Below are 25,220 nucleotides of genomic sequence, written 5' to 3'. Positions count from 1 at the left end.
ACTAGTTTACGGCTTGCTGTAAATAGCAGCATACAGACCGGACCAACCATGTTCTGTGTGGTGATGACATGTTCTAACATATTTTCAAGATGTATCTGATAGTCTACTCATGTGTGCCATGGCAGCAGGGCCACCTGGGAGGCAGGGAATGAGCCCCAGGACCCCCATTTCAGAGAGCCACCAAACTGAGTGGCATTGCAACCCGGTGCATGGGTCACAATGCTACTCAGGTTTGGCCCAGCTGCCTCTCCATCAGGCTGAACCTGAGTGGCACTGCGATCCTATGTGCCATGTCACAACGTCTGGAGCGGGGAGCCCAACTCAGCCCCTGTGGGACTGGAGCCCCTGCTGCGGGGTTAGTGTGGGGCATGCCAGCTCTTCAACGCCCCACTCCATCCTTTTTTCATGAGTGTTTTTGTACCATTGGTGTTCTGGGGAGGGGGGGGGCACTCACTTTCAGATTTTGCCCCAGGCCCACCTGCATGCCAGGATACTATCTAGATGCCCACATGAATACACTACTGCTTGTGTGAAGGTCTATGGCTTTTCCCTCCTGCACAGATGTCAGCAAGATTTATCTCTGTAAATGTATGTCTCTATCAGTGTCTATCTGTTTGCCGTTTTTTTACTCTACTGGATATTGATCATGTCTGGAAGTATTCTCAAGTTTGTTTAGCCTTCTTCCCTAGCTGAAGAAAATGAGTAGAGTTTAAATGCCTTGGAATGAAGCCAAAAACAAATATTTATTTTTGGATGTGTATGTGGGTTGTCTGGTGACTGGAGCCAGGAGTAGCATCGGGCTCGGGGTCATGCCATGGGTCAAGCCAGAGTCTGACTCAGAAATCATGCCAAGGGTCAAAGCCAGAGTTGGCAACTGGGGGTGGTAACAAGAACAGGGATGAGGTGTGGTAGCAGGCATGAGGAACAGGAACCAGGCAAGGAAGCAGGGACTTGGTTTCAAGGTCTGGGCAACAACAGGCCTAGCGACTAGTTGCTCAGGCAAGGGATGGGACAGGAACAGGAAGCTTTATACCCAATGATGTCCAATCACTAGTCTGCTGTAAGTCATCTGACCCTGCTGAGTCAGCGGGTATAGCATCTGGGGTGGGGTATTAGCAGCAGTTGCCATGTCAGCCCTTGCAGCTTGATGGCACAGAGGATAAGGCTCCCGCGTGGCAGCCCTACAAGCCTGGATTTGAAACTTGATTCCCACAAACACCCATTTCAAGGGTGATCCCTGGATGCCTTGGGCCAGGCTGCTCAGGATGATTCCTGTGGAAGGCCCATACTTTTTCAGGGGTGTGCACATGATGAGTTGGCTCCCAAGAGTGTTTTTGGGCCCATAGCCCTCCCAATCAATCACAGAGTACAGGGTCCCTCTGTGACTTTGGAAGTCCAGGATGTCATGGACAAGGTACTCCTCATGGTCTTGAACTTGAACCAGGGGTGGAGATGGCATATGCTGCCTGGGGAACGGATTGTCAAGGAAAGGCTGCAGGAGGGAGACATGTAAGACTGGGTGCATCTTCTAGGATCGAGGGAGTTGTAATTCAAATGATCTGCTGAGTAATAATGAAAGGGCCTTCTTATTGATGACCTAATTTGTGTGCAGGTCAGCTGGTCTGCAGGTGTTTTGTGGACAGTCATATTTTCTGGCCTGCCTTTATAGTTGTGGCTTCTGGTGGTGTTTGTCAGCATGGCATTTGTAGGCTGTTTCGACCACTTCCAGATGCTCATTTAGGTTGTCTTGGGTTTAATGAATGGTCTGCACCAGATCAGAGGCAGCAGGAACCATTGTGGACAAGAGGACAGAAGGGTGGAAACAAGAATGAAAACCATGGCTGGAGGAAAAAGAGGCTGGATTGGGTAGAGGAGTATTCCACATTATATGCAAATACAGTGATCAGGAATACCACAACCCAGTTGTTTTGGCAGTGGTTCAGGAAACAGTATAGGTATTTTTTAAGCACCTGGTTAACCCATTCCAGTTGGCAAGTGGTGGTGTGTGGAGGATGCTTGGGGCCAGACATTTAGGAAGTGAAACTCCTAGATCAGCTGCTGCTGATTCAGAGCCTTGGCAGATTGTAGCTATTCTAGATTTTTATGGTTAGAAGATTAGGATGAGGTGTTTGACTCCCCCATGGTATTGTCGCCAAGTCTTCAATCCAGGCTTGATGGTGAGTAACTCCTAGTCTGCTATTTCATAAATGTGTTCAGTTGAGGTGAGTTGTCATGAAAAATATGCAAATGGATGCATTTCATGTTGGGACCCTGTTTCTTGGACAATACTACACAGAAATGTCATACTCAAGGACAAAGGTCAGGATCAGGGTGGACCAGATCTGGGGAAGATGTGAAAGTTATCTTCAGGAGTTCAAAGGCCTCTGGGGGCCAGTGAAACCTTGCAGGTTTTTGGAGGATTGCAGTTATAGGGCCAGCGACCTTTGGCAATCCCAATGAATCTCTCAGAATCTCAGATGCTCCAGGGTTCTGCAATCCCACATTGCAGATACCTGCAATCCATGCACAGTCTGTTTGCTGACACGATGAACCCCAAAATTTGATGGATGATTGCTCAAATACACAACTCTCCAGTTTTCCATATAACCCCTGCTAGGGCAATTATGTGAGAACTTCACGGACATGATGGTTGTGGCTTGCTTGACTACTGGAATAGAGTAAGATATCATCTAGATATGCCAACAAACTGGTCTAGGATATCCCAAAATATCTTGTTGATCAGGTGCTCAAAAGTGGTGGGAACATTGGTGAGTCCAAAGGGCATTACCAAATACTTGAAGTGTCTATACCTTGTTCTAAAGTCTGTCTTCCACTCATCCCCTGCCTGGATTTGAACTAGATTATATATTCTTCTGAGGTCCACTTTAATAAACACCCACACTGATCGTACTCGATCCAAGAGTTTGGGATTAATGGTAAAGGGTAACAATTGCATGTAGTTATTTGGTTCAGAGCTTTGTAGTCTACAAAGTCTCATAGTACTGTCTTTCTTCTTTGGTAAAGGTACCAGGATGCCTTCAGGGGAGGCAGAGCAGTGGATAAAACGATTAGAATAGAACCTCAGAGTTACAAACACCTTGGGAATTGAGCTTGTTCATAACTCTGAACAAAAGATTATGGTTGTTCTTTCCAAAGTTTACAACTGAACATTGACTTAATACAGCTTTGAGACTTTACTATGCAGAAGAGAAATGTTGCTTTTAACCATCTTAATTTAAATGAAGCAAGCACAGAAACAGTTTCCTCACCTTGTCAAATCTTTATTTAAACTTTCCCTTTATTTTTTTAGTAGTTTACTTTTAACAAAGTACTGAACTGTTTTTGCTGTTTGTGTGTGTGTTTGGTCTCTGCTGCTGCCCGATTGCATATGTCTGGTTCCAAATGTGGTGTGTGGTTGACTGATGTGTTCGTTGACTGGTGTTCATAACTCTGAGGTTCTACTGTAGTTAGTTTTTTCTGGAGATACTCCCTTAATTATGATAGCTCTGGTTTGGACATAGAATATATACGCCCAAATGGAACCTTGGCGCCGGGCTGAAAGTTGATGGGGGTAATCGTAAACACAATGCAGTGGTAGTGAGTCTGCATTCCATTTTTCAAAGACACCATGGCAGTCTTGGTACTTTTGCATGTAATTATTGGTTTATTGTATTACATTTGTCTTTATTAGTCTTTACAATATATATGAAAAGTATGAAACTGAAATATAAAAGGATGTAGCTCAGCATTAATTTCTCAGCTTGTTTGGAAACAGCTAGCACATTTCTTTGCACTAAAGATCTGTTCAGTGCCTTTTATATCTTGAGTAAAATTACCTACTTTGACACAGAATTTTCTTCAAGCTCGCTTGGTCTGCAGTACAGTATGATAAAGTATTAGTTAACTGTTAGAGGAGAGAGAAAATCATGTAGAATTGTATTATACAGTATTGTTTCTGAAGTATTTTTTTCTCCTTGCAGGACTGTTCTATTTACTTTGACCTCTGCAGTTGTGCTTGTCATCACTACTGACTGGATCAGCTGGGACAAGTTGAATCGTGGATTTCTGCCAAGTGATGAGGTCTCAAGAGCCTTCCTGGCTTCTTTCATCTTAGTGTTTGACCTTCTTATTATCATGCAGGTACATTGTCTCAATGTTTCATTCAGGCTGCTGAAGCTGCCTAGTCACCGTATTTCCACTAGAGCAAACACTGTTCAACTGAGACTTCATAAAGTTAAAGAAATGTTTTGTTTGCAATCACTACTGAGAGATTTTACATCAACAATTCTCAGGGACTTTGTAAAAAGCCAGTTGGCCTTTTATTGTGAAAACATTGCTGATTTGTTTTGCTAAGAGTGCCAGGTAAGAACTTGGTGACTTTCCAAATGGGAAGGTATCTTCTGCCAAAACTACACTGGGGGTGGGGGGAGGGAAGCTAGTCATTTTGTAAATGTAAAGCCTCTATTATGAGGATGAGAGAAACTCAGCAAAGCAAGGAAAAAAAGACTGCCTGTCAGGTCAAAGGCTTACAATATTTGAAATGTACACAATATAGGGATGCATTTTTGTGATGAAAATTAACACTTGCTCTCAGTATTCAATATTTCCATTTTCATGTAAACAATATTTTGACAGTGACAGTTTGCTGCATTGCAATGTCTTTCACCAGTCAGTGTAACTAGGCAGATAATTTGTTTTACTCCTTCCAGTGGCTGCTCTTTGGTATCTGGAAATTAAGAAAGGAGTATATGCAGTAGATATAAGTCCAAACAACTTGTTTCATGTGCCATTATGCCTTACCCATCACCTCTGTCTATTGCTTGAGTTTTGTCATAGTGGTGTCTGAAGACAACTCTGATACTCTATCAAGAAAGGTCACTTTGGCTGACTTGGTGGAAGAGGCTGTTTGGTGTTCAAAATGACAAATGTTATTTGTCCGGGAGTTGCATCATTCTGTTAAAGTTTAATGAAGACGTCCATAATAACTGGTTGGGTTTCCTCTTTTTTGGGCATGCTACTGCATCTTTGTTCACAATTACTGAAATCTATTCACAAAGGTAACCAAATCGAAGAAGTGTTCAGTTCTGTCTGATGAGGTACCAACTTCCCTGTAAATAGTGACAAGTATCCATCACCAGAGTAATTACCACAGAAGTGACAATGTCATAGCAGCTAGATTTTATCAGCACTGTGATGGGACATCAGAGGGGTATAAACTTCTACAGTTTTGCTTCATTTTAAGTGTCCAGGAGTAAACCAATGTGCTGTTTGTTGTTTGAATAGAAGGTTAAGAAAAGAAGTTCAGATTAAATGTCTAATGAGCCCTTCAGAGAGACAAGGTGGGTGAGGTAATATCTTTTATTGGACCAACTTCTCTTGGTGAGTGAGTCCTTTATCATGTTTTCTTCTCTCCCATTCTGCATTTTACATTTAATTTGGTCTTTTAAAAAGATGCAAGAGGGTGTATAATAAATGGATCTACTTTGTGTAACTGTAATGAAAGCATGAATAGAAATGCACCAGACAGCCTCCTATCCTGCACTGACTATTGTGTGCCACATATAGAAATGGGGCTGTCTTAATCCCAAAATCATTATTAAACCATCCTTTGGAGTTTGAAAAATGAAGTCACCATATTTTGACCTTGGGGGTTTTGAGTTTAGAGAATTTGTATTTGAAAAGAACTGTCTCATGCCCTATTCCATATTTTTACGACATAAAGTAAGACTTGCTCTAATTGCATATATGTGTGTGTGTATGTACATATAGTTGCTATTTTCTCTTCAAGGTTGGTAATGCAGTGTCCAGTGGCCAATTGAAGACATCGGTATGTTAGTGAATTTGAACAAAGCACAAAAAACACTGACACTTAACAAGAGCACCACATGCAGGTTGTCATCTTGCTCCAAATTTCTGTCTGTGACTGTGGTCACCAGGCACAAATGATGTAGCACATCAGACCTTAGTGTCCCCTTCGTTCTTTCGTCAGAGGCCTGAAATATATTCACCAGCTCACTGCTGAAGCAATGTGCTGGCTATCAAATCTAGATATAAATTTGTGATCGTTGCTACCTATCCAAGCCATGTGAAAGAATGATGTTTGTACAGTGGAGTTACTTACTTTTTAAGATATTTATTCAGAATCCACAACTAAGATAACACATTTTATTTGCATTGTGGTTATAGTATCAGTGCTTTGCATGGGAATAAAACCAAGCTGACCCAGCACAGTATTGAATTACAAGCAAAAATCAATATTAAAATCAGAACCCTGTGATTATACTACAGGGAAACAAGCATATTTTGGAATTAAATGTATGCACACATTCTCTTAAGGGCAGTGGCAGTTTTTACAGATCTCAGTAAGCTTTTCCAGCAGAATAGCAGACTAAACAAAAACCAGTATTGGGTTAAATCCTCTAATTTCCATGTGAGGATGATATTAATTAAGGGCACAGATGAAATCTCATTTAGTGTTCTGAGTAGTGTATAGAAATATGTTTTTTCTGCATTTGAATGGTAGCATTACTCCTATCAATGTGGCAAAGTTTAGCAACAGGAGAAAAGTAACTGAGTTTGGAAAGCCATTCTTGATGCTGTGAAAAATAATTACATTAATGTAAAGGACAAGTTTGCTTGCTGAATATTATTAGAATTTAATATTTATACAGGCCCCCCTGTAGAGCAAAGCACTTTAGAAACAAATAAAGAAGTGACAGGACCCTGCCCTGGAGGGCTAAAATTATAAATTAGACATAACATAGCAAGTGATGCCATAAACAGAGGGTGGCGGTGGGAATATGGGAGGCCAAGTGTTACCCAGGGAGAGATATTAAGTTATGCTGATTGTATTGTGCACTTCTTTTCACTTCCTTTTCGGGGCCAGGCAGTGTCAGGAAGCTATAGCCATGTCTTCCCTCCCCGCATCCAGGAGGAGAAGCCAGAGATCTCAGATGCCATTTGTTGAAATGTAGATTTGAGAGTCATGAATGTATACACAGTAAATAAAGCCATGAAAGCAGATCCTGAGTTACACTGAAAATCCACAGAGAGGAGAAAGTCAAGGAAGATCAATAGGGGATGTTGACTGTCAAAGGCAGCAGATAGATCAAGAATGATAATGTTGGAGAAGAGCTCCTTGGATCTGGCTACAGGCAACTCATGAGTATACTTAATGAAAGCAATCTTTGTAGAGTGGAGCAGGCAGATGTGAGATTACACAAGCACCCAGAAGAGAAAGGAGGGGAAGTTAAGGCCATGAGAATGTGGAGGTTAAAGGCAGGAGGGAGATGATTGGTAGTTGTATTTTTTTAAAAGAAAGAGAATGTGTAACCCACACACCTCCTGGGAGTGGTGTTCGGTCCCCTCTAGTGGCACCAAGACTACTTAGAGATGAATGTGTCTGCTACAGCCTTAGCAGAGCCCTGGAGCTTTCGGCTCATGCAGTAGAGCAGGGATCGGCAACCTCTGGCACATGGCCCGCCAGGGTAAGCCCCCTGGCGGGCCAGGCCAGTTTGTTTACCAGCCGCGTCCGCAGGTTTGGCCAGTCGCAGCTTCCACTGGCCGCGGTTCACTGCTCCAGGCCAATGGGGGCTGCAGGAAGCAGCGCAGGCTGAGAGATGTGCTGGCCGTCGCTTTCCACAGCCCGCATTGGCCTAGGACGGCGAACTGTGGCCAGTGGGAGCCACAATTGGCCGAACCTGCAGACGCGGCAGGTAAACAAACTGGCCCAGCCCTCCAGGGGGCTTACCCTGGTGGGCCACGTGCCAGAGGTTGCTGATCCTTGCACTAGAAACTCATGCATTTAGCTCCAGAGGTCCCAGGTTTAATCCCGCTTGATGATGACCAGGGTCTGTCAGTATTACAAATGCACATTTTTTCATGGTAAAACTAAAGTCCAACTTCAGACATGGTGGAAGCAGGTGCAAGTCCACTGACTTTAATGTGTGCTTAAACCAAGTCAGAATTTAGCCCCAGTTTTGTCATCCTTTCCCTACACTGAAGTTAATTAAGCTGTCCATGTTTGTGATTTGTTTGGTTGTATCTTTCCTGATACATGTGATGCCACAATCAACACGTACAGAGTCCTGCAAATCCATGGATATCAGCTTTATATCCGCATCTGCAGATGTGGATATCTGCAGACCATTTTTGCAGATTGGATGCATAAACAAATTTTGTATTTGCACAGGGCTCTAAATATAGGATCTCAAAGGTGGGAAAGCAGCTGTCTGCACCTCATAGTCTACGAGGTTGCTTCCCTGCCTTCCAGATCCTATATTCCCTCACCTCCTGGCCCTGTACTTACTCACCTTGCGGAAGCACTTACATGAGAGGAAAGTGATCAGGAACAGCCAGCATGGATTCACCAAGGGAAGGTCATGTCTGACTAATCTAATCGCCTTCTATGATGAGATTACTGGTTCTGTGGATGAAGGGAAAGCAGTGGATGTATTGTTTCTTGACTTTAGCAAAACTTTTGACACGGTCTCCCACAGTATTCTTGTCAGCAAGTTAAAGAAGTATGGGCTGGATGAATGCACTATAAGGTGGGTAGAAAGTTGGCTAGATTGTCGGGCTCAACGGGTAGTGATCACTTGCTCCATGTCTAGTTGGCAGCCGGTGTCAAGTGGAGTGCCCCAGGGGTCGGTCCTGGGGCCAGTTTTATTCAATATCTTCATAAATGATCTGGAGGATGGTGTGGATTGCACTCTCAGCAAATTTGCGGATGATACTAAACTAGGAGGAGTGGTAGATACGCTGGAGGGCAGGGATAGGATACAGAGGGACCTAAACAAATTGGAGGATTGGGCCAAAAGAAATCTGATGAGGTTCAATAAGGATAAGTGCAGGGTCCTGCACTTAGGACGGAAGAACCCAATGCACCGCTACAGACTAGGGACCGAATGGCTAGGCAGCAGTTCTGCGGAAAAGGACCTAGGGGTGACAGTGGAGGAGAAGCTGGATATGAGTCAGCAGTGTGCCCTTGTTGCCAAGAAGGCCAATGGCATTTTGGGATGTATAAGTAGGGGCATAGCGAGCAGATCGAGGGACGTGATCGTTCCCCTCTATTCAACATTGGTGATGCCTCATCTGGAGTACTGTGTCCAGTTTTGGGCCCCACACTACAAGAAGGATGTGGATAAATTGGAGAGAGTCCAGCGAAGGGCAACAAAAATGATTAGGGGTCTGGAACACATGACTTATGAGGAGAGGCTGAGGGAACTGGGATTGTTTAGCCTGCAGAAGAGAAGAATGAGGGGGGATTTGATAGCTGCTTTCAACTACCTGAAAGGGGGTTCCAGAGAGGATGGTTCTAGACTATTCTCAGTGGTAGAAGAGGACTGGACAAGGAGTAATGGTCTCAAGTTGCAGTGGGGGAGGTTTAGGTTGGATATAAAGAAAAACTTTTTCACTAGGAGGGTGGTGAAACACTGGAATGCATTACCTAGGGAGGTGGTAGAATCTCCTTCCTTAGAAGTTTTTAAGGTCAGGCTTGACAAAGCCCTGGCTGGGATGATTTAATTGGGGATTGGTCCTGCTGTGAGCAGGGGGTTAGACTAGATGGCCTTCTGAGGTCCCTTCCAACCCTGATATTCTATGATTCTAAGCAGCTGCCTCCCTCTCCAACTGACTTGATACGGCAATAATGAAGTCGGGAGAGGTTTCCTAAATAGCTTGGTTGCTTAAACCGCTGCAATAGGAGCATGTGGGATTCTGTTGCCTGCCTGGATCTATCACCTCCCCTTTCTCTGTATATGGGGGAGTGGGAAGGTGAGGAAGCAGTTTTATAAGCTATGAGCTGCATACAGCTTTTCCCCTGCCTTTGAGATCCTATATACAGTACACATGCATGCACACAGATGCTCCTCCTGAGAGGCACTGTGCTGCTGCGGGTGCCGTGCGCATGCGGATATAGATAAAAGATGGAGTGCGGATTGAAGGTTGGATATGAGTTGATTTTTGTGGATGCGGATTAAAGAGTCTAGACCACAAACCCCAAAGTACTCCATTTGGACAAGTTAGATTTCAGAGTGTGCATTACTTACTCTATGCAATACAATTTTTGATATCAAGTGTTTGAAGGAAGTTTCCTAATGGTTAGAAGCCAATGACAGCTAGATGATTAAATACCATCTATCCAGAAGTGTTGGATCCCTGCAGAGTACGTTGTGAGCGCTTCCTGGACTCTGTGGAATTTTGAAAGATTGTGGAATATTTTTAGTATGTCTGTGGAGTTACACGGAGTAGAGGCCTTGCTGTGCACTTTACAAAGTTCAGGGTATACATTCCTATACTTCTTACAAATCATGACACTTTTTAACTGACAGAGCAATAAGATACAATGTCTGAGAGATATCAGAGCTCTGTAAGAATACTGTCACATTTAGTCATTTGTTTTCAATAGATGAAATTTATTTCTTCAGGAAACAGAATAAGCTCCAAAGTAGTACAGTGGAATAGGCAGAAAACAGACAATGTTTATATCTCAGCCTCTTTGAAAAATTGTAGTTTGGGGATCTAGGGCCAAATCATGAAGCCCAAAAAGCCTGTATGGGTTAAAAAAAGTGACCTGGTTTAGAGGGGAACTGTAGGTAGCTATACAAAAATTAAAATATGTATAACAAATGAAAGAAAGGGGAAGTTGATCATAATGAATATGAATCACAAACTAGGAATGGTAGAAAACTGATAAGGAAAGCAAAAGGACACAAAAAGAAATCCACGGCCAACAGAGTTAAGAACAATAAAGGGAGTTTAGTATATTAAGAGGGAAAATCCTAACAATGGCATTGGTCCATTCCTAGATAGAAATAGTAGAATTATCAATAATAATGCAAAAAGGCAGAGTGCTCAATAAATATTTCTGTTCTGTATTGGGGGGGAGATGATGTAGTTATATAATAACATTCTTCTTGAACAGAAAGAGCCCACAACAGAGGGAGAGAGCATGGTAGCGGAGTGAGCTTCCATGGTAAGGAGAGTTTGGCTACAGTAAGAGTTCAGCTGCGGCAGGGGAGGCTGAGGGATCATAACAATTAGAAAGGCGCCAAGTCCCCAAGAAAAATAATGGACAGGAAAAAAAATACATTTACCCAACACACCCATAACTTAAGCTACATAAAAAAAGTCACAAGAGTAAAACAATGCATGCAGAAGAACAGCAGCAAGATGGGGACTACCCAGTTTATTGCACAGAGTGAACCATGTATGATTATCTGCCTCATGGACAGGTGGTATATGTGTGTGTGCAGTGCAAGCAACTCATGTATCTCAGAGACAGAGGTGGAGGAGCAAAGGGAGACAGAAAGGTACATGGAGGAGATGTTTAGAGACATAGTGGAAAGGCTCAGACCCCAAATCAAACAAGATATATACCCCAAGTCAAAAAAGATAGTAAGAGGCCCAAAAGAATGTCACCATGGCTGAATAACAGAGTAATGGAGCCTGTTAGAGGCAAAAAGGCATCCTTTAAAATCCGGAAATTAAATCCTAATGAGGAAAATAAGAAGGAGCACAAACTCTGCAAGTAAAATGTAAAGGTATAAGTGTGAGGCAAACCCACAGCCTGACCAGGGCTTCATGCATACTTCAGCAGCCTATCCCTAAGCTGGGCCTGTGTCAGATGATCCCCTGGCACAGGTATTTCACTGACCACTCCAGAGCTGCAAGTTAGTCTGTGCAACAGCACTACCCAGCCAGGAATGCTCCTGCTGCCTCTCAGTGTAACAAACTCCCTCGGCTTCTGGCCTGCCCCGGATCCAGACCTGTTCCTGCCCCAGCCTTGACTGAGCTTTGTTCCGCCTGCCCCTGCCTTGTTCAGGCCCTTCTGTGACCCTGCTTCAGCCCTGTTACTGACCCATTCCAGCCCCGCATCTCCCTCTTGACCCCCAGATCCTTGGACTTACTTCAACCCACCTTCAGTCCTTGGCCTGCATCTGGACTCCGACCACAGTACTGACCTGGCTTGTCTATGAACTCTGACCTCAGTTCTGACCCATAACCTGTCTCCAGGCCTGGTTTCAACACTGCCCTCGGCCCAGTCCTGACCCTACATCCGGCTTTGACCACTGTACCAACCACCAGCCCTTACTGCCTGGAACCAGAACCTGACACTAAGGCAGACCAAGAAAAAAATTGAGAAGCGACTTGCTAAAGATGCGAAAACTAAGAGTAAAAAAATGTTAAGTACATGAGAAACAGAAAGCCTGCCAAACAGACAGTGGGGCCATTAGATGACAAAGTTGTTAAAAGCTAAATGAATTATTTGCATTGGTCTTTAGCGCAGAGAATGTGGGGAAGATACCTACATTTGAGCAATTCTTTTTGGATGATAAATCTGAGGTACTGTCCCAAATTGATGAGATTACAAGTTTGGTAGATAAAGATACTAAGAGCTCTGTAAGGCTTTTACATGGTTCATGGTACCACGTGGCATTTGATTAAAAAACTAAAACAATATATAAAACATGGCACACATTAAATGGTTTAAAAGCTGGCTAACTGATAAGTCTCAAAATGTAATTGTAAACAGGGAATTATCATTGAGTAGGTGTGTTTCTAGTGGGACCTCTCTAGGAGCAGTTATCAGCCCTATACTATTTAACATTTTTATCAATGTCCTTGAAGAAAACTTACAATAATTGCTGATAAAGTTTGCAGATATCACAAAAATTGGGGGAGTTGTAAATTATGAAGAGGACAGGTCACTGATTCAGAACAGTCTAGAATACTTGGTAAACTGGGCAAGCAAATAATATGGATTTTCATGTGGCTAAATGTAAATGTATACATCTGAGAATAAAGAATGTGGGCCATACTTACAGGATGGAGGACACGTTCTGGGGAGCTGTGACTCTGAAAAAAGATTTGGGGGTCCTAGTGGATAATCAGCTGAACATGAATTTCCGATGTGACACTGTGGCCAAAAGAGCTAATGAGATCCTCGGATGCATAAACAGAAGAATCTCAAGTATGAATAGAGAGGTTATTTGACCTCTATGTTTGGCATTGGTGCAACTGCTCCTGGAATACTTTGTCCCCCAGTTCTGGTGCCCACAATTCAAGAAGGATGTTGATAAATTGGAGAGGGTTCAGAGAAAAGCTACAAAAAGGAAAAAGGATTATAAAATATGCCTTATGGAGGTAGACTCAAAGAGATCAATCTCTTTAGTTTAACAAAGAAAAGGCTAAGGGGTCACTTGATCACAGTCTATAAATAACTGCCCGGGAAACAAATATTTAATAATGGGCTCTTCAATCTAGCAGAGAAAGATATAGCATGATCCAATGGCTGGACGCTGAAGATAGACAAATTCAGACTGGAAATAAAGCATGAATTTTTGACAAAGAGGGATTAACCATTGAAACAATTTACCCAGGGCTCCTGGTAGATTCTCCGTCACTGGCAATTTTTAAATCAAGATTCAGTGTTTTTCTGAAAGATCTGCTCTAGAAATTTTTTTTAGGAAGTTCTATGGCCTGTGTTAGACAGGGGGTCAGACTAGTTGATCACAATGGTTCTTTCTGGTCTTGGAATCTATGAATCTATGGTCACTTACTCAAGTAATCCCATTGAAATCAAATGGGACTCTTTTTATAAATAAGTCAAGCAGAATTTGGCCCACTGGATCACTTGAGGGGAAATATGATCAAATAGGTTCAGATAGTTTGCAGTCTTCTTCATCACAGGTGCTGGCTCTCTGTTAATATGGAGATGAGAAGGTATATAGCAAAGATTTTAATATTTTCCATTCTCCTGTAGATCCTTTCCCAAGTCTCTTAATCTGTTTCTCCGCTGAAGAAAGTAGTTAATTCAGGCATTTCTTAATTACTGTAAACCCAATATTATTAATGAATATACATGTGGCCCCAGATGAGGTAATGCATTTGGATGTACTTTACAGAGAATAATAATCATATTGCTTCATTTCAACAATCTGTTTTATTATTCAAAGCACTTATACTGTACCCCTTTCATTCGACACAAAATTTTAGGAGGAATAATTCTCATGCTAACTCATACTTAAAAAAATCTCATGCATCCTCAGTGTCAAGAAGAAGAGTTAAACAGTAGAAGGTTAGTAACTGGTAGAACCAGAAGGAAAGTTTCACAAGTGAGAGATTGATATGACTGAGAAGTGGAAACTTGAATAGGGAATCCTTTTAGGAGATAAAACCATAACCACGAAGACTAGCATGTAGAATACCAGACCTAATGGATGATTCAAAAGACTTCCATACTTTCCTAGTCATATACAGTACATAGATACTGTCATAATTTGTCATTAAATATGAACTATTCACGAGAACTTTTACTATAGAAAATGTTTTCTAATTCCTATGTTTTCTGATGGCATCAGTTCTTTATTGCTGAATTCAGAAATTCTGTCTTCTCACTTACAATTTAAGAAACTAGAATCTTGAGGAACTTGTGATATAAAGTCAATGATAACTGCTGAACTTGAAAACACAGAGTTGTTAAACTTAAACTGTTTCCAGACCTCCCCTGAAAATAAGTTATGTGCTGTAATTAATAATGAACATATTTAACCATGCTTTTTGTAATTTCTTCTCTAGAGCTGATACTGTACCTTTGGATGACAAATATTAATATGGAGAGTAGAAGTTTGGTAGATAGAAAAGATTTTAATACTTATCATTTTCCTATAAGTATTTTCCCCAGCCTCTTCATCTGTTTCCCTGCTAAAGAAAATAGTTTATTTAGACATTTCCTAACTCTGGCATTATGAATGTTTTAATTATGTCATTGGTAAGCCATGTATTATATAGACAAAATCAACAAGATTCTGATCTCATTTACATCTGTATAAAGCAGGAGCAACTCTATTTACTTTTAGTTAATATGGGTTTACACCAATGTACTGGTTACGTAGATTAGAATCTGCTCCCATGAATGGTTAATTTGTATAGTACATTAAAAATGTTTCAGTTAGCAATAAGCTGTTGATTTGCTTAACTATAAATAGTAAAAAAACAAACCCTTCTATCTGTACATAGAAGAGGTAAGATTTACATTCTTCCCAATTCTTTAGAAAATCTACACATCTTTATCAGTCTGATTTTCCCTTAACTTATTCTGGTTTTACACTACTGTAACACTATGGACTGGTGAAATTAATTTACAGTTGATGAAAATGAGAGGAGAATCCAGATTTACACTTATGTACGTGAGAGGAGGCCCCATAAGTATAGTTTTTTTGAAACATAGTGAAGATATGATTTTGTGGTTAATAGACAAAGCTGGAAGTACAAAACAAAATAACTTCATTTATACATTCTTTTGAGAACAGTGTCCTCACAGTTATACATTTAGTTCAGGAACGGTGTACATGTTTCCCCATTTCCTGTCAAGCAACAGAAGAAAATGTCCATGCACAGTTTGTTCCTGAGACAGTTTCCAAAATTTGAATGAAGAACCCAAGAAAAAGCTCTCCCTTTCGTGATCTGGTTATTAATGTGCTCCTTTCCCAATTTGCATGTTGTTTGTTTGGATTTGGTTTCAGCAAATGTGCTTGTAAAAATTTCCCATTCACTGTGAAAACTTCTAAAGAAGTGAATCTGTGAATGTCACAGTAGTTTCCATCATGCTTTTATTGGGTTTTGTAACATTTGAAAGCACAGGAAAATGAGCAAACACTAGCCGAACCCATTGAGAGGCAGCTATATTAATGAAGTTGGCAGCCATTTTGGAACCTTTCTGACATTTAGGCATTCTGTATGTGAGACACTGTTACATAATTTTTTATTTGCTACTGTTTTTCAGGAGGCAGATTTAGACGTAAGGGCAGGTGTTCAGTGAGTGATATTCTAAAGGAGTCAAGATAAATGAGTTTCACAAAAATATGACAGCAGGTCGAAGTCTCTCACTTATGTTCCTGGCCATTGTCACATGGCAATATTTTATGGTTAGGAGCAGAAAACACTAAGCTATTTCTTTCACTGGTTAAATGAAGGATTCTCTCTAGCTCAAAGTATATCGCCTTTCACTGGCATCTGCAACACAGCATTGTTTTAAGTTTTATCAGGTATTTTGAAGATGGGTTGTATTCAGTTAACTGAACAGTTTTTGCCTGTAATGCCTTATAGTAAAGGATGATTCCACAGCACTGCGTCTCTCTCCATGACGTCTATGAATACTGAAATGCCTAGGAAGCATCAACTCCTCTTGCCTTATAACCCAACTTACAATTCATCGATAATATGAATCCCTATGGTAGACTCAAGCTCATTCATAAACACAATTTCAGAAACATATTAGTAATGCTCCCTATGCCTTTAGTGATATCACTACAGTTCCTGCTGTTGGCTCAGGCACTGATCTTTCTGGCCTATCCTGCAATTGCTGTCTTTTCTGTATCTGCCATCTCTGCTGCTGTTTTTTGCATTTGCATCAGTATTACATTTCTCAGTGCTAAAGTATTTTGTTCATTTGCCCCTTACAGTTTTCTCTCCCTCTGGGCCAAGTCCTGGCCCTGCCTGGTTTCATGGTATGGAACTCTATGGAGTGGCAGAGCTGTGTATGCTGAAGTGCTCTCTGAGCTCCTCTCTCATGTCTCCTCAGAGGCACTTCCCAAAGGCTTCCTTGGATGCTTTCTGTGAGCATTCCTGTAAATCTGCCCACAGGTGCAGTCAGTGGGAACAGGGAATGGATCACTTGATGATTACCTGTTCTGTTCATTCCCTCTGGGGCACCTGGTATTAGCCACTGTCAGAAGACAGGATACTAGGCTAAATGGACCTTTGGTCCGATCCAATATGATCTATTCTTATGTTCTTATTAACAGGTTCTTTCCTGTCTGTCACTCATCCAGATGGACTAAGTGGGCCAGTGTGGCCCCCAACAATGATTCCCTAGCTGACAGTTCAGGAATGGATTTCAGGTTCCTGTGGGGTGAAGATACCACTTGCCTAGTGGAGAGAGATGTGTGAGAACTCAGAACAACCAGCGCATGATCCTCATTCCACCACCTCCCCCACACTGACATATTCTGTGATGAGAGCAATGGGAAAAGAGAGGTGATGTATCTGTAGAGGAAATTATCTAAGAAGTGGCTGATTCTTTAGCTGTTCTCCTTGAGCAGCCCCTCTGTATCCCATTGGTGCCTAGTCTGATTATTGTCAGAATAGGTCAGGTCAGTTCCTTGCCAGCAAGCATGGGAGTAAGAGATTTCCATGCCCCTTGTTTCTGCATATAGCTCATGAATTCGTCTTTTATCTCCAGCTTCCCATCCATAATCCTTGCTCTGTAGGTTTTGCCAGGAAATAAAGTAGAGCTGTGCCTCTCATACTAAGAGTGCCAGTCTTCTGGGTTTCCTTTTTCATATTAAGAATTAGTTTTGTATTTGGAAATGAATTAAAATAAAACCCATTACTTTTATTATGCATGGAATCTGAATGGAAACTTCTGTTTGGGGATGAATTTAATATTGCAAATAGAATGGTGTGAAATAGTCATAGCTAGGGCCCTACCAATTTCACTGCTGTGAAAAATGTGCCATGGGCCGTGAAATCTGAGCTCCCCCATGAAATCCAGCTATTGTAGGGGAGACCAAATTTCACAGAGTTGGGCAGCCGGAGAGCAGTGGCCGCTAGCTGAGAGCCCAGCTCCAAAGGCAGCACCATCACCAGCAGCAGCGCAGAAGTGAGGGTGGCATGGGTTATGCCAGGTGCTTTGTAAAACAGGAGTTACAGGAATTATTGTATTTTGAAGTCTGCTTCTCCTTCTGCATTAATAGAGGATGGTTGGGTTTGTGGTTAAAACACTGAATTGAGTCTCAGGTGATACAGATTCAATTCATGGCACCACCAGACTGCCTCTGTAACCTTGAGGAAAGTATGTAAGGCCATATCCTCAGTTTGATAAAGTGGTATATGTCCACTGAGCTCCAGTTTACACCAGCTGAGGATTTAGCCCTTAATATACATGTCACAGTTCCCCATCTGTTAAAGGTGAATAATACTTTCTTTCTCCCACCCTTTGTGTGTTTTGTCTATTTAGCCTGTAAGCTCTTCAACAAGGGACTGTCTCTTACTATGTACAGCATCTAGTATAATATGGCCCCAATCTTATTAGGGGCCTCTAGGTCATATTGTAATATAAAACTATATATAAGTAAGGCCCAATTTAATGTGTGATAGTGTGAAAATTGCAGATCCTGCAATATTAGGCTTCCACCAGTTTTGATTTTAATTATGTTACTTTGTACAGTCCACAATTTTGCATACATTTTGAGGTTTGCAACACACGTTTTTCCCCATTAATACAGAAGAACTCAGTTTATCAGAGCTGATAGTGGCTGGGGCTTGGGCTGTCAGGCCCATTCATTAATGACTGTAATATAGTTGCAGCAAACTGTCTGGTTTAAAAAAATTAGCAGGCACAACATCATACTTGAATGTGTATATTGTTCCAGCAAATTTTTCTTAAACAAACATATCTTCCCTGGCTTCTCCAAATTACCGCAATTAATAGGGGTCCATTATTACTTTTCTGCGATTTTCCATGTCTTGTCCACAACTCAGCTGCAATTATTTGACAATCATGCCACAATTCAAGTAATAATAATAATAAAATAATAACAACAACAATAAAAATAATAAGAACAGTTGACTTACCATTGGCCACAGTCTTTCCCTTTTACCTTGTATCTGTTGTGCTGATGCCATTATTACAGGCCTAGTGTTTGCGTCACATGATTGAGCGGTTCTGCAAAAGTGGACATAGCATTGTTCATATACTGTTCAAACCGCCATTATTGCTAAAATTCACAGAAAAGCAAAATTCTAGGAACAAGAAAAGGCCTACATGCTTTGCAATTTTTTTTCTGTTTTCTCACAGCCCTAATTGCAGCTCTAATACAAAGCAAAGCCCTTGTAGTGATTATCCATCTGCTGTAGTCACTGTCTGATAGACTTCATTGTTATGTGATGTTTGTATGATGATTGCTTTGTTGTTTTGTTTTTTTTGTTTCTGTGGCACTTTAACATGACAGGTTTCAGAGTAGCAGCCATGTTAGTCTGTATTCGCAAAAAGAAAAGCAGTACTTGTGGCACCTTAGAGACTAACCAATTTATTTGAGCATAAGCTTTCGTGATGCTGCGTTGCAGCTGGTGAAGTGAGCTGTAGCTCACGAAAGCTTATGCTCAAATAAATTGGTTAGTCTCTAAGGTGCCACAAATACTCCTTTTCCTTTAACATGACAGTAGTTAAGAGGCTATGAGCATTTTGACTATCTAAAGCAACATTCAGAAATATATCATTTGACCAAGAAAATCTAGTCCAGACTGAACTGAAACTTGTTACACAATTTCTCATCTTACTGTTATGGGGTTTTTAACGGATTCAACTATTTTTAAGTTGTAGAATCTTGAAATACCTAAGAACAACTGTGTGAATGAAAAACAGAATGAAAGTTCTAACTTGCCTTAGTCAGACCCTAAATATTACTTTAAGGTAATTCTGTTTCTATTCATATTTTTAATAGAGCTATATGGAGTGCTGGGTTTTACAGGACTCACTGATTGAAGGGATAATATTTGGGCATGCAGATATACTCAGCAATAATATTGAACACAGTAAATAAGAGGGTCCAGAACAACTTGTTCCCTATTAGGCTTCTTGTATAGACTAGTAACAGCAGGATAAAATATGCATCATGTTCTCAGTCTGAGTGCATAATTTCTGCAAAGCTTATTAAATGGCAGTTTACATTTCCTTAGAAAGTTTGATATAGTACGTTAACTGAAAGACTTGCTTATTTTTATTGCCTTTGAGTTCCTGTAATGTACAATAAAGCTGCTGCATTCTTTTGCATAACAAAAGGAATGTGCATAGTTAATCACTGAGTGTCTTGGGATAATGAGTGCATTAGGTATTTTAGCATCTGTTATAGTTAGACTTTACTGTGACCATTAATAGATAATTCTCACACTGTACAGAGATAGGGAAATTATTTTTTCCCAATGTTACACAGCAATTTGAAGTGATAGTCGTAGTATTTTCTTGCTTCAAACTAGCATTTAATTACTCAACTATGTTGCATTTGGAGTCAGGTCCGTGTGGACAAGGACAATACAGCTGGAGTCTTAATTCAGCAAGATTTCCAGTTTCCCACAGGTCAAAAAATAAAAAGATTTTAAAGTTTCAGTATTTCTTAGTATCTAACTGGGTTTGCCTGGCTGTCTTGTAATACTTATTACAGAGAATGGATTCCCCAGCATAACACTTAGCAGATCTGACAGCTAGACAGGGGATCAGCACTGCATGACACAGTATGAATCTGTTTTTCCCACTGGAGAGCAGTGACAACATGCCTATAACAAGTACACAAACAGTCTCTCTCACTGACTGTAGCCAGTCTGGAACCTTCTTATGTCTCATCTGGCCTCAAAAAATGAACCCATTCTCCACCTTCTCTCAGCTAAATAGATTACCCTTTTAGTACAATTACAACATTGTTTTTAGAGTAGCAGCCGTGTTAGTCTGTATCTGCAAAAAGAAAAGGAGGACTCGTGGCACCTTAGAGACGAACAAATTTATTTGAGCATAAGCTTTCGTGAGCTACAGCTCACTTCATTGGATGCATTCAGTAGATGCATCCAATGACGTGAGCTGTAGCTCACGAAAGCTTATGCTTAAATAAATGAGTTAGTCTCTAAGGTGCCACAAGTCCTCCTTTTCTTTTAACATTGTTTTTAGTGTCCCTAGAGCTCTGAAGGAGTTCAACATTGAGTGGTGTGCTATGGGAGCAATAGCACACTGTCACTGTCTTTGAAATAATATGAAGAGTACTAAGTACGTTCAGGCTACAGTTTATATTGAGAAAGTGGCATATCTCAAAGCCCTCTCCAAAACTCTGATTCTACTGGTGCAGGACTGTGTAGTTTCTATGCAATATCTCATTGGCATTTCCTCAGCGTAACTCCAGCAGTCACTGGAAGTGCTGTATAAGTCTTCTTGTAGTCCACTAGGTAGAAGCAGTGAATTGCTTCTATCCTGTAAGTCCTATTTAGTCTGTGAGAATTCCATCCTTGGCAGAGCTGGTGGACTCTTGGTTGCGAAAGCAGTAATCCTATGACACCTGCTAAAAGAGAATCTCCAATAGCTGGTGGCAGCAGAAGCAGAACTGGCTTCAGCTGATCAAGAGAGGTGTGGATTTCTAGGGTAAGATTTCAAAAGGGCTCAATGCTGACTTTCCTCTGTTCCCATTAGAGTCAGTGTAGGGAATCAGCTGGTGTAAAAGTAGCATAGCTGGCTCAGTGCCACCCCTTCCCACTCCATCAGCAGAGACAGCATGCCAGAGGCAGGATGCAGCACGGCTGGTACATTCCGTGATCCAGCAGTTTCTCAGTACAACAGCTTCAAAAGGCCATTACATACCAGTGCAATTTAGGTAAGCTAGGAGGCCAGCTCTAAGTAATGTCAGGGGCTGAAGCAGCTCCTGGTTGGCCACAGGACTTGTGGGCGGGGTGGGGAGGGAAGGTGGTAGAAAGGGAAATTTGTTTCCCTACCACTCACACATGTATAGGTTCACTGAGCATAGGTTCAACCCCACATATGCAAATTCTGAGAGAGTTCTTTTATTACACTATTTCCTACATCAGGTGTGGTCTGAGGAATTAAATGTGTGTCTAGATGATTTATTCTAGTGACTGTAGATGTAAATGAGAAAATAATGCAAATTTCTTCTTACATCTATCCTGTTACAGATTTGAGAATATAATCTTATAATCCTTCTTGGATGGCTCTTGTCTTTTAGATTCTCTCCAGTGTTCTCTCCTGCTTGGCTACAATGTGCAGTACACATCAAGGTTAGAAATTAAATTTACTTCTATTTTCAGAAGTAGGCACCCAAAGCAAACAATCCTGAAAAGCAACAAATGATGCAGTTCCCAGAATGCAATTTACTTTAGAATAGGTTGCAAAACAAAAGATAGCAGCAACAACAACAGCAATCTTCTCAGGCAGCCAGTGTTAAGGGAAGTAAAAGGGAAGATTGTTTGTGATGTCTAAAGTCACAGGAACCCTTTTATTACCACTTCGCTTTGGTTCTGATATATATATATATATGTTACTCCAAACTCAGCACCCAATGGAATTCTGGAATCAGCCCATTCCCTTCTGTATCAGTTAGTTGTTATTGATGTCTAGCTAGCTACTTCCAAGGCAAGATCAGCAGAATGTTCTCTTGGCTCCAAGAAGTTACTTTGTCCTGATCTTAAATTGTGAACAAACAACTCTGTCTTCTGAGTGAATGTTAAATACTTCTGGGGATGTTTTTGGCATGTGATCCAAACAATTACTGAACTAATGATACAAACTCCTACTATTCATCAAGGTCAGTCTGCAAAGATTTGCATAGCTAGACAAAAAGTTCCAAATACAGAGGATAAGGCAATGAAAAGCATTGCACAAACAAGACTAAGCTCAGAAATGAACACTTGATCATTTAAGCAAACTTAACATAGGGTTTTTTGTGTGTAATTATATTTAACAGCACAGTATTGGGGTTGCAAAATCAAGCACTAAGAAGTTATGAGAAGACAGAAATAAGGTTGCCCATGCAACCATAATAAAGCCCCTGTGTGCATGTACATTATGATTAAGGCCCTACTTAATTCACGATATTGTGGATCCCGCAATATTGGGCAATCACTGCAATTGTGACAGCAGGAGCCTTGCTGTGCGCAGTGCTAACCTGAGAGCCCTGGGCGGCCGGCAGTGGAAAATCACCGAAAAGTAATAAGGACCTTATTACCTCAAGTAAAAAGGTTCATTACTACTTTTCCGCAATTTTACATGGCTTGTCCACAACTCAGCCTCAATTTTTGGACAATCATCCTGCGATTCAAGTAGGGCCTTAATTACGATACAATCTTTAATTACAGGATTACATATTTTTTCAGTGCACTGGATGGACAGTGCTTAATTAATGAGCAGCTATTCAATATTTTGTAGTATTGTCATTGTTCGATGTGTGGCCCCATGCCTTATTTACTGTACACCATTCAAATCCTGCTCTGAATACAGAATTATTAATTTCCTCATAGGATTTTCTATAGCCCTCATCACTATAGTATTTGAGAGCTTCACAAACGTTCCTGAATTTATCTTCACAAAACCCCTGTGATGGGAGAGGCTATCATTACCCCCATTTTACATAGAGGGAGCTGAGGCACAGAGAAATTAAGGTCAAAAGTATCCACTAAATTTGGGTGCCCCATTTGAGACACGTAGGCCATGATTTTCTCTAAGGTGCTACAAGTACTCCTCTCTATCAGTGTTATAGAGGGCAAACAATTTATAAGTTTACCCTGGATAAGCTTTATACAGAAGCATTGGTCGTACAGACAGCAATCTCCTTTACTTGATTCACCCCCAGAGTCGGTCCACCAAGTGTACTGAATGAGGAAGGAGTCCTGTGGAAAAAATAGTATGTGAATATGTAATTTAAAACTGTATCATAATGCATATACACAAGGGGGCCAAATGAAGCTGTCACAGGCAACATTAATGCTGGCATTTCCTTTATTTTCAGTGCTTGACTTTTAACCTTAATAATATTCTCCTAACATAGCTTTTTGTATGTAATTACACTGGCTTTTTAAAAAGCAAACTGAAAAATATAGAAGTTTCATCACGTGGCATCATATTGACACCCACATGGGTCATGAGCTGGGTTGAAACCTATAGATTCTCACACAGACCTCTGACACTTGAGCTAGTGGAGTGACTGATAGCAGTAGTTTGTTGTCCTCCTCTGGGTGGCTGAGCACTAGAGGGGAATGAGACACACACTTTGCTAGTAAGTTTCAGATATTTCCTGACAGCAGAGGAATGCTGAGACTCAGGAATCTTGGGTTCCATTCCAAGCTTTGGAGAGGTGTGTGCTCTAGTGGGCACAGGCTCATCTACCCCTTTCCCCCAAGCTTGAGCTTTATGCCCCATCCCCTCCAGTCTCTCCCTGTCCCAATCCTGTCTCTTTCCCATCCCATTCTCCTTGCCTACCCAGTCCCGGTCTTCACTCCCTCAGACTTCTCATCCCAGTCCCATTCTTTTTGCCTAGTCAGGCCTAGTCACCCCTTCTGAGCTTGCTGTCCAGTCTGTTCCCCACACCCAGTGCCCTTGCTCAGCCAATTGCAGTTCCCCACTCCTAGTTCTGTCTGATCTTTCTCTCCCCATCTACTGGTACCCAGTCTTCTCATCCAATCTCAGTCTCTTCCTCCCTGCCCATTCCCTCTCTGTCTCCTTGTCTTTGCTCAGCCTGTTCCCGTTCTCTCCCCAAATGCCAGATCCTTGTCAGATATCTCTCTTTTTCCCTCCAACCCCCCCCACCATATCCTCCCTGATTGGTTCATAGTTCCAGTCTCTTTTTCCATCAAGTTTCAGTCACCCTGCCCTGTCTGTCCCAGCCTACCTTCCCCCACCTCCAGTTCTCAGTCACATTTCCTCTCCCCCCTTCAGTCTTAGTCTCACCAGTCTCCTTGTCCCATTCTACTCCTTTCCCTGCTCCAGCTTCCATCTTTTGTCTGCTCTTCATTTGAATCAAATGGCTTCCTCCTCCATGCTGCCTGGGTACCAGTAAGGGATTTGCGGGGGGAGAGGGGGTCATTGAGTGCACAGGAGAGACAGGCTCCTTGCTCTTACTCCTGGTGCCTGGCCCCAACCCCAGCATGAGCAGCAATAACAGGAAAATTCCTTCTATGCCCCTGTAGTCCTTGGCTGGAGCTTTTTCAGTCGTTCTGTAGGGATGGGGCATGCACTGTCTTATCCACATTGGGAGTTGTGAGAGGGTCAAGCATGCTCAGTGAGCAGAGCATCTTTGAAGATTTGTAGCTGACTAACTATCAAGTCTCTAGCGAGCATGTGTGAAGTGCAGTTTTTCAAAGGCTTATAACTTGGCTGCATTTGGGTGGATTTTCACAGGCAAAAGGCACATTCCTGACACAAAGGCCATCCCCTTGCCAAATTTCAAATCTCTGCTCTAAAGCATGGGTGGGGGGGCAATAAAGCTTCTCAATTTTTTTTTACATGGACAAAACAGTGTATTTATTCCTAGACTCATTCTCAGAAATGGCTAAATTGTTTAGGCTAAAATTTTCCAACAACATTCAGCCTGAGGCAGACAGCTGGCATGGAAAATTTCACTCCAAATGGTTAAAGTTTGGCAAAGTTATAAGCAACTGAAAGCAGGGTC

At 41.6% G+C, this 25,220-nt stretch overlaps 1 protein-coding gene across 4 annotated transcripts in view; it reads left to right on the top strand.

The window, feature by feature from the left end:
* TMEM117 (transmembrane protein 117) overlaps positions 1-25,220 on the top strand; it is a 315,494-nt gene that overhangs the window by 242,113 nt on the left and 48,161 nt on the right. For 3 of the 4 annotated variants that reach the window (XM_073328001.1, XM_073328003.1, XM_073328005.2), the window contains exon 6: positions 3,981-4,140. In XM_073328001.1, the coding sequence (XP_073184102.1) occupies positions 3,981-4,140 (160 nt within the window). Of the gene's footprint in view, positions 1-3,980; positions 4,141-16,835; positions 17,277-25,220 lie in introns of those variants that run through there. The other variant, XM_078851656.1, reaches the window with a different exon arrangement.

This window comes from Lepidochelys kempii, chromosome 1 (genome assembly GCF_965140285.1).
Source record: "Lepidochelys kempii isolate rLepKem1 chromosome 1, rLepKem1.hap1, whole genome shotgun sequence".
Lineage (NCBI taxonomy): Eukaryota > Metazoa > Chordata > Testudines > Cheloniidae > Lepidochelys > Lepidochelys kempii.
Note: the sequence above shows the minus strand (reverse complement) of the source record. Positions and strands in the feature narration are given on the sequence as shown.